Raw genomic sequence first — 13,491 nt, 5'->3', positions numbered from 1 at the left:
GGTATGGGCCAGCCCTGACTCAGGTGTATGCAGGCGCCCTCCTGAGACTGCAGGAGTGCCAGGCAGGGAGTGGGAAGACAGGGTAGAAGACAAATGATAGAGGCGGTGACTGTCTAGTTCGGGCAAGTGATGACTGCACGGTGGCGACGGAGAAGTAGTGGAATTTGGCATCTGCTTTGGAGGCAGGGCTGACTGGACTTGCTAGAACATGAGGGCAGGGCTGAGTCAAGGATGATTCCTTGGGACGCCGAGGGCCGTTTCCTGAGAATGGGATGGTAACGGGGGCAGGTTTGGCAGGAGGAGCATGAATCTTTCCATCTTACCCTCCCTTGTGTGTTTCCAAGGAAAGGGGAAGCACATGGTCCCCGATCCTTTGCTTCTGACGCCAGGAAAGGCAGGGCTTCCTCCAGGATGCCAGGCCGTCCCGGGCAGGCCAAGAAATAAGCCCAACGCCTGGCTCCATGGCATCACACTTGCTCTTCCCTCGCTCTGAGCTCTGGTGTGGCCACCTTGCCGTTTCCTCAGCTTGAAATGCTCTTTCCTCAACCCGGACGTGGCCTGCCCCTATTTGCTTATGGCCCGAGTCTCCCCGCAAAGCTTTCCTGGACGCCCCGCCCCCTGATTCTAGGCCACTCCTGGTTCACTCACTCCCTGTTCCTTGCCCGAGTGGGCTCATTACTGAAACTTCATTCACTTGCTGAAATTCTTTCGATTTATTTGATTGTCTGTGACCTCCATTTCTGTGAACTCCAGAAAGACAGGCACCCTGTGCTTCCCAGAACCTGAAGCAATGAATGGTCATTTTAGCAGGTGATCAACGCGTCCTTGTTGAACAAACAAACTTCTCTGATCTCTGAGCATTCTGCACATGCTGTTCCTCCAGCCCAGAATTCCCTTCCCACCGCTTTTACAAAAGGTTCCTGAGCATTTCGCGCACAGGTTGTCGTGCAGGTAGTTTATCTGGGAGGTGACCCCAGGAAACACGTGGGCAGAGGGAGTCGGAAAGAGACAACAAAGATGAACATTAGTGGATTTCCCTTTTGGGGGCAACGAGTGCATTTCACTCGGGAACTTTGGCTCTGGGTAGACTCCACCAGTAAAAGCTGCTCCAGGAATGTCAGCTCCCCAATACTTTAAGTCATTGTTAGGGTCGCCGAAGGAGGAACGCACGAGGCTTATCAGGTCATCTAGATACCAGATGGGGTGAGCCCCAAAGTGGTGCCAGCCCCCAAAGACAGGGAGTCAGAGGTTTTTAAAGGACTCTAGGCAGGCTTTTTCTGGGTGGAGAATTCTCTGTGCAAGTCCAGATTCTGGGAAACTCCGGAGGGGAGAGATAAGAGTCTTAGCAAGTGGAATGTCCATTGTGAAGTGGCCTAAAGGGAAGTTCCCAGGGAAGGGGGTATCCATTCAATTATTTGATCAGACCTGGCAGTCAGTATACTGTATATTATATCTCCAGGACTTAGCTTTTATAAAAAAAAAATTTTATTGTCCTGGTTGGCATGGTTCAGTGGTTGAGTGTCAACTTATGAACCAGGAAATTATGATTTGATCCCTGGTCAGGGCATGTGCCCAGGTTGCGGACTTGATCCCTAGTGTGGGGTGTTCAGGAGGCAGTCGATCAATTATTCTCACTCCACTATCCACTGAGCCAAACCGGTTTGGCTATATTTAAAATTTTTTAAATTGATCTGAGAGAGGGAGAAACATCAATTTGTTGTTCCACTTATTTATGCATTCATTAGTTGATTCTTGTATGTGCCCTGACCGGAGATAGAACCCACAACCTTGGTGTGCTAGGACGGCGCTCTCACTTAACTGACGTACCTGACCAGGGCTGGGACTTATTTATCCTGTAACTGGAAGCTTACACCTCTTGAACTCCTTCACTCATTTCCCTACTCCATCATCCCCACCTCCTCACCCCCACCTCAGGTAACCACCAATTTGTACTCCATCTCTATAAGTCTTCTTTTTAAGAGTCCACATATAAGTGAAATTGTACAGTATTGTCTTTTGTCTGACTTACTTCACTTGAGATAATGCCAAGGCCCATACATGTTGCCATAAATAGCAAGAGTTCTCCCCTTTTCATGGCTGAATAACATTCCATTGTGTATATATGAACCACGTCTTTATTTTTTTAAAAAATATTTTTATTGCCCTAACTGGTTTGGCTCAGTGGATAGAGCATCAGCCTGCGGACTGAAAGGCCCCAGGTTCGATTCCGGTCAAGGGCATGTACCTTGGTTGCGGGCACATCCCCAGTAGGGGGTGTGCAGGAGGCAGCTGATTGATGTTTCTCTCTCATCGATGTTTCTAACTCTCTATCCCTCTCCCTTCCTCTCTGTAAAAAATCAATAAAATATAAAATTAAAAAATATATTTTTTATTGATTTCAGAGAGGAAGGGAGAGGGAGAGATAGAAACATTAATGATGAGGGACAATTATCAATCTGCTGCCTCCTGCATACCACCCCCACTGGGGACAGAGCCTGAAACCCATTATGTGCCCCAACCGGGACTCGAACCATGACCTCCTGGTTCATAGGTCAATTCTCAACCACTGAACCATGCCAGCCAGGCATGAACCACAACTTTAAAATTTGTTTTTAATTTATTTATTGATTTTATTGTGGGAGGAAGGGGTGGGGTGGGGGAGAGAGAGAGAGAAGAGGAGAGAAGAGAAATACATTGATCAGTTGCCTCCCACATGTGCCCCAACCTGGGATTGAACCCACAACTCGTGGACACTTAGCCTGTTCCCATGTCTTGGCGACTGTAAATAATGAACATGGTGTTGCACATATCTTTTCCAGGTAGTGATATTGTTTCCTTCAGATAAATACCAAAAAGTGGAATTGCTGGGTCATATATAGTTCTCTCTCTTTCTCTCTCTCTCTCTCTCTCTCTCAGGATCAGCCCTAGCCAGTTTCACTCTTTCGCTCAGTGGGTAGAGCATTGGCCTGCCATCTGAAAGGTCCCAGGTTCAATTCTGGTCAAGGGCACATGCCCGGGTTGTGGGCTCGATCCCCAGTGTGGGACGTGCAGGAGGCAGCTGATCAATGATTCTTTCTCATCACTGATGTTCCTATCTCTCTCTCCCTCTCTCTTCCTCTCTGAACTCAATACAAATATTTTAAAATAATAAAATCAAATCAATGGGATCAAACAATGTGTGGCCTTTGTGTCTGACCTCTTTCACTCAGCATGATACCCAGAACGTTTACCATAAAGATTCATCCATGTCTTAGTATGTATCGTATTTCCTTCCCTTTTTGGCTGAATAATGTTCCAGTGTAAGGCTATATATCATTCTGCTTATCCACTCATCTGTAGACGGACGTTTAGGCTCTTCCCACCTTTGGCTATTGTGGATAATGCTGCCGTGAACATTGGCATACAAGCATTTGTTAGAGTCCCTGTATCCTCCGCTGGGTATACCTCATTCCTGTTTATCGGTGAATGATATTCCTTTGCATGGACATATCACATTTTGTTCATCCACTCATTAGTTGATAGAAATGTGGGTTGTTTCCATGTTTAGGCCATTGTGAATCAAGCTGCTATGAGTATTCATGTATAAGTCTTTGCATGAACATGTTGTAGGTTCTTCCAGGGGATATACCTGGAAGTGGAATTTGGGGTCATATGGTAATTCTGTGTTTAACTTTTTGAGGGACTGCCAGACTTTGCCACAGTGGCTGCACCATTTTACATCCCCACCAGCAATGGACAATGGTTCAATGGTTCCCATTTCCCCACATCCTTGTCAACACTTATTTTTTAAAATATATTTTATTAATTTTTTACAGAGAGGAAGGGAGAGGGATAGAGAGTTAGAAACATCGATGAGAGAGAAACATCGATCAGATGCCTCCTGCACATCTCCCACTGGGGATGTGCCCACAACCCAGGTACATGCCCTTGACGGGAATCGAACCTGGGACCCTTGAGTCCGCAGGCTGACACCCTGTCCACTGAGCCAGACCGGTTAGGGCGTCAACACTTATTTTTTATTTTATTATTATTGCCATCCTAATGGGTGGGAAGTAGTACCTCATTGTGGTTCCCCAGTCCTTCTGATTTTCCGGTGTACAAGCCCAGCATAGGAAGCTGGGAGTGCGCCCGGGACAGCTGGTGCCAAGGGGATGTGGTTGTGCACAGGCTGTGACCTTCAGCGAGCCACTTCCCCTGGTGCACCTAATGGCTTCAGCTGTGGAACTAGGATAACACATATCTCAAAGGGTGGATGTGAGAGCAGAGAGTACAGTGGGGCCTTGGCTTACGAGTGTCCCAACTAACGAGTTTTTTGAGATACCAGCTGTCTCTCGGCTGATTTTTTGCATTGAGTTGATAGAGTAATTTGAGTTAACGAGCTCCTTAACGAGCTCGGTCTCTGAACGAATTAAACTGGTAAGTCAAGGCTCCACTATATTCACCGCTTGTCTGGTTCCCACAGGTCTTGTTCGTACTGCATTACAGCCCCCCGTAGTGGTCCTAGGGTGTAGAGCGAAAATTCCTGCTTTTCCCTCCACCGCTTAATCCTGTAGAGGAATCTTGCCCTACCCTGTCTGAGAATTCCCGCGGGACGCAGGCCCAGCTCCGCATTACATTCAAGTCTCTAGACTTGGTGTCTGACGGGAGCCCAGGGTCAGGCCTCTTCAGGATGGAGGCCTCAATGGGGAAAAAGGGCTTCCCTTTGCCACTGACTTTCTTCCTGTCCACCTTCCCCCTCCTCACCAGCCTTTGGACGCCTTCTGCCCAGACGCAGGGAGGAGGGGACAGGGCAGTTCCTCCTTGGCTAATGGCTTTGCCCAGTTTGGACGACCCAGCAGTGTGTTCAAGTGGCACCCCCTGGTGGAAATGGTGGGTGTGTGATCGGAGGAGCTCTGAGGCTTTCTCTTTCCTGGGGACCCCTTCGCTGGGTTGGGGAATCTGATCCTGCTGTCTCCTCCCTTCAAGGTCAACGGAGCACCAGTAGCAGACCCTCTGGCTCCACCATCAGAGCTGCCTCTTGCCTTCCAAGTTCCCCAGGAGCCAGGCCCCGGCTTTCCTGGCCTGAGTCAGCCTACGTCCTGGGCAGCCTTTACAAAGGACACTTTTCAAAAGCTGTGAAGTCCCCTCCCGCTCTGGGCTCTGGGTTAGCCCCTGTCCCAAGAGATGGGATGGGGACTTGCAGGTAGCAACAGCCCCCCCCCCCCGAAGAAATGTCTTCACCCATCTCTTTAAAAAAAAAGTTTTTTATTATAGAGATTTTCAACATAGGCAACAAAAAGGGCATATGAAGAAGCCATATGTGCCAACTTCCACAGTTTTCACAGCCAGTCTTCTTGTTCCATCTCTCCCCTTACATACTGTCACAGGTTTAACTGTTTCTCCTCCCTGCAAAATAATAATTAATAATAATAATAAATTAAAAAGAAAAAGAGAAACTCCTCTTACTTCTAGTACCAGTGAATATGACTTTATTTGGGGATACGTTCTTTGAAGATGATGAACTCAAGATGAGGTCATTAGGGTGGACCCTAACCCAACATGACTGGTGTCCTTATAAAAAGGGTAAATTTGGACCCAGACACACACACGCATGCACACGGGGATGCCATTTGAACATGAAGGCAGAAATCAGGGGATGTGTCTACACGCCAAGGGACACCAAGGATTGCTGGCAAACCCCCAGAAGCCAGGGGAAGGGGCGGGACAGATTCTTCAACACAGACTCAGGAGCCAACCCGCTGACACCCTGATCTTGACTTCTGGCCTCCAGAATTGTGAGCTGATACATCTGTTGTTGAAGCCTCCCCCCCCCGCACCCCAAATCTGAGGTACTTTGTTATGGCAGCTTGAGCACACACTCCCCCCCCCCAATTATTTAAAAGCATATTCTAGGCATTGGACCTTTTTTCTGATGCCTTCCCCCCTTTTTCCCCACTGGCTGATTTTTTAAAAAATTTAAATTCTTTATTGTTTACAGTATTACGTCTTTTTTCCTCCATTGACCTCTCCCCAGCCGCTCCCACCCCCCTTTTTTCCATTTTTTTAAAAATTTATTTTCATTAATTTCAGACAGCAAGGAAGTGGGAAACATCAATGGCGAGAACCATTGATTGGCTGCCTCCTACACACCCCCCACTGGGGATCCAGCCCACAAGCTGTGCATGCGCCCTGACTGAGGACTGAACCATGACCTCCTCACAGGTCAACGCTCAACCACAAAGCCACGCTGCCTGGGCCCTTTTTCCGTTCTGATCTGGCTGAGGGACTCCAGTGGAGGGAAACATGTTCTGACCCATTTTTTGAAAACCCATTGGGCTGGGGGTGATCATTGGGTTTCCGGATGATTGTGCTGCAGACAACTGAGCCGTTACTTCCAGTTATGACTAGACCAGGCCAGGTGCCGTCAGGGCAACAGCGGGGTCTTATTCTAGGCCTTGATGGCTCACAGGGTCGTCAGAGGCGCAGGGAAAGGGGTGACAGCCTGCCTCTAGCCCACACAGCACTTCCTGCTCGGCCTCAGCACCCCTTACTGCTGGCTCCGAATGATTTTTTTTTACTTAGTCAAATCCGGTGCTTTAAGGGTCAAACTTTATGTCTACTGAGAATTTTCAAAGAATGTGTTTCAAGTTCTGAAGTCACTCCCAAGAGAAGCATTTCAGAGATGTTTTTGGTGAGGGACAGCCCAACTGGTGGGTGGTCACCGTGGCTGCTGGTCTGGCTGGGCCTGCACAAAGATGACAGATAGTTCTGGGTGACTTCAAAAAAATCAGCCACATTATTTAGTCTGTATTATGATGGTTATCTTTAAAAATACATTTTTATTGGTTCCAGAGAGGAAGGGGGAGGGAGAGAGGGATAAAAGCAGCAATGTTGAGAATCATTCATCGACTGCCTTTTGCACATCCCACACTGGGGAACAAGCCCATCACCCAAGCATGTGCCCTGACCTGGAATCAAACCGTGACCTCCTGGTTCATAGGTCAACATTCAAGCACTGAGCTATGTCTGCTGGGCTGTATTATGATTATTTTAAAAATTAACTTGAGCCAGAACCGGTTTGGCTCAGTGGACGGAGTGTTGGCCTGCGGACTGAAGGATCCCAGGTTCGATTCCGGTCAAGGGCATGTGCCTGGGTTGCGGGCACATCCCCAGTAGGAGACGTGCAGGAGGCAACTGATCGATGTTTCTAGCTCTCTATCTCTCTCCCTTCCTCTCTGTAAAAAATCAATAAAATATATTTTAAAAAAAATTAACTTGGGGGCAAACAGCATCAGCAGACTCAAGAATTGGGATACTGGTTTGGTGTTTTAAAAAATGTCTTTATTCTCTCATTTATTCACCAGTGATTCTGATTCTGCGCTCCGGTGTGCACCTACTAGTGGACTCAAGCCCGCGCATCTGAGGGACCCTAACAAATGGGACCCACATCCTGTTAGGAAAGCAGGTGCACAGCACTATGAACAACCACATCCCCCGGGCACTAGCTGTCCTAGGCACGCTCCCAGCTTCCTGTGCACATGCTCTCCTAACAGGGTCTGGGTGCCCGAGAGCCAGGGGGTGCCAGGAGCAGGCTCCCAAGAAAGCGCAGTGCTCTGACCCTCAGAGTCCCTGGAGGCTGGCTCACTCTAGGGAAGCTAACGCTGAGACATTCCTATAAACAGCACTGAGGTCGCCCCTTGAGGAGAGAGGTACTGACGGTGCCCAGCACCAAGGAAAGAGCACAACTTGCCAGATGGAATTATTCTCAACATGGCAATGAGCTGTTCTCAAGTTAAAAAATAAAGCTTATCTTTAAAACAGAAAAGAGAGAATTGGACAGGAGCTTGATTGGGCTCTCTGCTGAGCTGCCCCTTCCTGGTCATGACCGTTGACGCCTGCCTGGCCTGCCCAGCCACTCTTCACGGCCTCAGCTTCCTCCTGGGACGAGGGAGCCTGGATAGTGCTGCCCTCGCAGGGTGGGCGCAAGGCCCCCAAACTGGCCAGGTTCTCGGCGTGGCTCAGAGCAGGCACCTGGCATGGAGAGCGCTGCAGGAAGGAAGGCAGCGGATGGGCCTGGGCACAGGTCGGGGCTCAGGGGAAGTCGCAGTAGGGCAGGCGGAAGGGGTAGAGGGGTGTGTAGCGTGAGTCCTGCCAGAGCAACTTCTCCTCCAGGAAGGCCACAGTCTGCAGGGTCAGGACCAGTGTTTGGTGCTTCAGCATGCTGTGCACGTTCAAGCCTGGGGAGGCAGGGAGTGTGGTCAGGGCAGGAGTGTAGTCAGACGGGGTTGTACCCATCTGGAGCCCCTTTCCCTCCTCCCGGGAGCACTTCCCCTTATAGAGAGACCATGGTCTGACATGGGGTCAAGAGCCCTGCGGCCTGGAGTCAAACCCTGGCTGAGCAGCTCACCATGGGAGACCCTGGGCAAGGGACTGTCAACCCCTCAGCTTCTGACTCAGCCTCCCATGTGCCTGGCTCTGCCCTCTGCTTGGCCATGATTCCCATGGCTGGGTACTGACCACAGACAGAGCAGATGAAGAAAAACAATGTACCAAGGGTACCCAGTGGGGCTACAGTTAATAGGGGAGGAGAGAGAGAGGGGGGATGGGACAAGGCAGGTCATGCAGGATCTGGTGGGTCTCGGGGAGGACTTGGGCTGCCCCCCGCTCTCCCGAGAGTGCAGTGGGAGCCACGGAGAGCTGGAGGCAACAGAGCGATGTGCGCAGACTCAGGTGCTCACAGGTGTCGTCTGGGGTGGGGAGACAGACTGTGGGGATGAGGGCAAAGGGGGCTGTGCTGATCAAGGCAGGGGGCTGGCCCAGGGTGGCAAGAAGCGATCAGATTCTGGATATGTTTAAAGACAGAGCCAACTGTGTGAGCTGACTCACTGGAGTGGAGGGTGACGGCGTGGTGGGGGCCTAAGCCACTGGAAGGAGGAGATGCCTGAGACCTCATGTGCAGCTACCCAGGAGGCACCAGGAATGCAATCGGGAGACTGGGAATCAGTCGACAGGGTGAAAGCTGTGATGTGCTCAGGACACACCTGATCCAGCCTCTCTGAGTGAGGAGCCAGGTGGGGACAGCCAGTGGGCCCTTGCACTCACTCCACGCCCAGCACTGTGAGCGCAGCTGGACGATGTGGTATCAGAGCATTTAAGAAAGACATCATCCTCCCAGTGACCCGTTTGGGCCAGTTGAGGATTGGGGAGGGTAGTTACTGCCCAAGGCCACTCAGTGATTGAGAGGCAGATACAGGACTTGAATTGACCGAGGCACTCCTTGGAGATCTGGGAGTGGAGCAGTGCCCTTCACTCACCCACAGCTGGGATCAGATTGAAGGTCTTAAGCCCCGCTGTGGCTGTCACAATGTTCTGAGGCATGTCCTCGTGCACTCTGAAAGAGAGGCCAGGGGGTGAGCCCTGCGGAGGATGGAGCTCAGCCCCCACCCCTCTGCCCTGAATCCTCACAAGTCCACCAGGAGCACGGAGTCCCCCCAGCGGCGGTAGCAGGCCAGCTCTGTCAGGTATTGAGGGTCTGCAGTTGGCATCTCCAGGGAGTCCACGATGTGCAGGTTGTCCTGGTGGGAGAAAGGACAGAAGTCTGCACTACCACCTCTCCCGGCCCTCGCGGCCCACACACCCAAATACCCCAGGGGCTCCCAATGGGATCGGGGCTGTACCTGAGCCAGCTTGATGGTCAGCGCCACTTTGAGGCCTTGCACCCGCAATTTCATGGGCAGCATGTAGTAGTAGCTTGTGGGGCCCCGGGGGCCATGGGCAACACCTCCTGTGGGGACAGAGGTGTGTAAGCAGGTGAGGGCCCCAGCTAGAACTGGAGGTAAAAAATTAGCCCCAGTGGTAGGTGTGAGGGAGGGGGTGGGTAGGCTGCCAACAGTCAGGCTCAACTCCAGCAAAGAGGAGAGGGCCTCAGGTAAGGATGGAGAGGGGAGGCCTGATTGGGCATCACCTGAGACTAGTAACTTCACTTCTCTGGGCCTCTGTTTCTTCAGCCATCAAACCCTGAGTGAGAACTGTCTACCTGTATGTCCACCCTCCCACCGGGCTCTGGGAATACAGCACAGAACAAGATGGAAGGATCCCTGCCCTCACGCCATTCATATTCATACAGAGGCTTGATTATGGAGGGAATTAGGGCTGGGCATGGCAGCCCAGGAGTCTGGGAGTGGGCGTGGGTGGGCAGGGAACCCAAAGGAGGTCAGGGAGGGCTTCCTGGAGGAGTGTGGCCCCAACACACCAGAAGGATGAACAGAGTTGACCAGGCAAAGGGGAGATGACTAAGTCAGAGCTATCTGGGCAGAAAGGGTGTGAAGGGGACATGGGGAGGGTCCAGCAGCCACCAGTGCCTGGAATGACAAGGTAAGGAGCTCACGCAAAGGCCGCAGAAGCTGGGAGGTTTAGGAAGATCCTCTGAGTATTGTGTGACGTGTGGAGAGGTGAGATGTGAGGTAGGGCCAAAGGGGCCTGTGGCCACAGTCTGATGGAGAGGCCAAGGCTGGAGTTGGCTGCAGGTGGGGGAGTCGGGGAGAATCAGGGGATGGGGAAAAGTGAGCGACCCTCCGACCTCTGGCTGCATGTGGGCAGTGAGGTGCGTGGGTCTGAGTCCTGCTGTCCCTGCCCCAGGTGGGCTGATGAGGTAGAGGGAATGGGACCAACAAGACATCACGCCAGATGTGTATAAAGAAATATCCAGACCCCGAGTTAGCCCAGAGCCTCCTCCCCGCCCTGCCCACTTGCCTCCTCGCCAGATTGGGGAGCGGATACTGCCATGCCTTGCACGTCCACTGCCTTTCTGTGGCCAGGGCTTCCGGCCACCACCCCGCACCTCAGCTCTAGTCTTGGTCTTGGCATAGCTCTGTGGACACAAAGTGAGGAGGGGTCAGGTTCCTGAGGCAGATGTCATTGTAGCCAAAAGGCACCAAGCCCAGGAATATAGCCGTGACCTGGATGGACTGGGCCTGCCACTGGGGAGCCAGAGAGGAGACACAGAGAATGGGGCTCTATCTGGACAAACACCGCTCACGTTCAGAGGGAGGAAGGACAAAGAAATCAAGAGTTCCCTCCTGCACTCCAGAATGTCAGTCTCAGAAGGGCAGGGACTCTGCCTCCTGCATCAGCAGGCGCTCAGTATTTTTTTGGAATAATTCCAATGGGGCTGCAACTAAAAGGAAGGTGGAGCTTGGGGACAGACACGGAGAGAGAATCAGAGGTGTAGGGTGGGGTACCGTGAGGAACTTCCAATGCCAGGGTACCCTTCATTCCTAGAGCAACAAGGAGCCAGGGAGGGTGTGGGCAGGGGGAGAACTCGCTATTCTTGAGATGGGCAGATGGAAGGCGGAGAGATCCTGATTGATCATGGCTTCTTCAATCTCAGCATAAAACCCAAGGTCTTCACCATGACTCCTGCTGACCTCTGAGCTCCACTGGGCTGTTTGTGGCCCCTGCCACAGGGCATTTGCATATGCTGTCCCCGCTACCTCCACCTCAGCCCCACTATCCCCTTCACCTAGTTCTTTTTTTAAAATGTATTTTTTTATTGATTTCAGAAAAGAAGGGAGAGGGATAGAAACATCAATGATGAGAGAGCATCACTGATCAGCTGCCTCCTGCATACCCCACACTGGGGATTGAGCCCATGACCCGGACATGTGCCCTGACTGGGAATCTAAATGTGACCTCCTGGTTCCTAGGTCGACGCTCAACCACTGAGCCACATCGGCTGGGCTCACCTAGTGACTCTTACTGCAAACCTGAGGTTAAATGTCCCTTCTGTGGGGTAACTTCCCCCATCAGACATTTACAGGTATCACTCCATGATCCTGTTCACCTCTCCACCTAAACCGTGAGCTGCATGAGGGCAGGGATCTCTCCTGTCGGTCCTCGAGCAGCATGGCCGTGCACAGTGGGTGTTCAGAAAATGCCTGGCAAATGGCCCATCGGTGAATGGTCAGGAGAGAGAAGATGGGTCCAAGCCCAGGAGTCCAGAGACTACACATCGAGGGGCTTCCACACCTCACCCCACTCAGGACACTCACAATTCTCTTGAAGTTCTTCTGCCACATGGCGACCTGGTGCAGGATATCCAGCCTGTGGAGGAAGGACACAAGATGTCTCCCTCAACTTAAAGCCTTCCCACAGTCCCACCCCACTAGATGAAAACACAGGCTCCCCCCCTCCCCCGCCAGGGCTCTGTGTGACCTGCCTCAGCCTTTCTTTGACCCCAGGTCTTGCCGCCTTCTCACTGCCCTCCATTCCACTCTGTGAAATGGAGTCTGGCCCCCAGGCCTTTGCACTTGCTGTTCCCTCTGCCTGAAATGCTCTTCCCCTGACTGGTCCCTTCTCAGCCTACAGGTCTCAGCCCAAACATTATCACCCAGAGAAGCTCCCCTGCAAAAGAGAGAGCTGCTCCGTCCTCCTTTCCTACCATTACTGCTTACTTAGTGCCACCTTCTCTGTGAACTGGTTTGACTCTTTAGCCCTGCGCTGTCCCATACAGTAGCCATTGGCCACACGTGTGGCCACTGAACACCTAAACTGTGGGCAGAGCCACGTTAAAATGACAATATTTTAGCTACATCAGGTTAAATAAATTATATTATTGAAGGCAATCTCACTTGTTTCTTCCTGTTGTAAAAAATGTGGTTACCAGCAGAATTTAAGTTACACACTATGTGGCTCACATTGTTGGCTACACTGGACACTGCTGCAGGGTAACAGTATGCCAGGGGTTGGAACACTATGGCTAATAGGCCAAATCTGGCCTGCTGCCCCTGTTTGTAAATGTTTTACTGGAACACAGCCATGGTCATTTGCTGATATGTCAACTACGGCTGCTTTTTGCAGGACATTGGGAGAGATCAGCAGTTGCCATGGAGATGCTAGTCTGCAGAACCTAAAGTACTTACTATCTGACCCTTCCTCTAGAGCAGTGGTTCTCAACCTTGGCTGCACATTAGAATCGCCTGGGAATCTTTTTAAAATCCTGATTTCTGGGCCTCATCCGCCAGAAATTCTGTTTCTTTGTTACTAATGGGGCCTCACCCCATAACAAAGAAACAGAATTTCTGGCGGATGAGGCCCAGAAATCAGGATTTTAAAAAGCTTCCCAGGCGATTCTAATGTGCAGCCAAGGTTGAGAACCACTGCTCTAGATTGTAAGCAACATCAGTGTTCATTCACTACACCTAGAATGGAATCTGGCATATAATAGGTGCTTCATAAATATTTACAGAACTATGTTGTTTTAAAATTTCTTTGTCACCTTCTACTAGATTAGGACTCTGTCCAGGGGCAAACCATACCAATAACAGTAGGAATAAGGCCGTAACCGGTTTGGCTCAGTGGATAGAGCATCGGCCTGCAGACTGAAAGGTCCCAGGTTCGATTCCGGTCAAGGGCATGTACGTTGGTTGCAGGCACATCCCCAGTGGGAGGTTTGCAGGAGGCGGCTGATCGATGTTTCTCTCTCATCAATGTTTCTGGCTCTCTATCTCTCTC

General features: G+C 51.2%; 1 protein-coding gene across 1 annotated transcript in view; it reads right to left on the bottom strand.

Moving 5' to 3' along the window:
• Positions 1-7,298: 7,298 nt before the first annotated feature.
• MRPL4 (mitochondrial ribosomal protein L4) overlaps positions 7,299-13,491 on the bottom strand; it is a 7,886-nt gene continuing 1,693 nt past the window's right edge. Inside the window, exons 4-9 of the mRNA XM_006765748.2 lie at positions 12,030-12,081; positions 10,732-10,849; positions 9,657-9,763; positions 9,445-9,554; positions 9,294-9,370; positions 7,299-8,216 (exon numbers count right to left, since the gene is read on the bottom strand). Coding sequence (XP_006765811.1) covers positions 8,071-8,216; positions 9,294-9,370; positions 9,445-9,554; positions 9,657-9,763; positions 10,732-10,849; positions 12,030-12,081 — 610 coding nt within the window. The 3' untranslated portion in view covers positions 7,299-8,070. The remainder of the gene's footprint in view (positions 8,217-9,293; positions 9,371-9,444; positions 9,555-9,656; positions 9,764-10,731; positions 10,850-12,029; positions 12,082-13,491) is intronic.

This window comes from Myotis davidii, unplaced genomic scaffold (assembly GCF_000327345.1).
Source record: "Myotis davidii unplaced genomic scaffold, ASM32734v1 scaffold1439, whole genome shotgun sequence".
Classification (NCBI taxonomy): Eukaryota; Metazoa; Chordata; class Mammalia; order Chiroptera; family Vespertilionidae; genus Myotis; species Myotis davidii.
The sequence above is the reverse complement of the archived record's forward strand: the minus strand, read 5'-3'. Positions and strand labels throughout refer to the sequence as shown.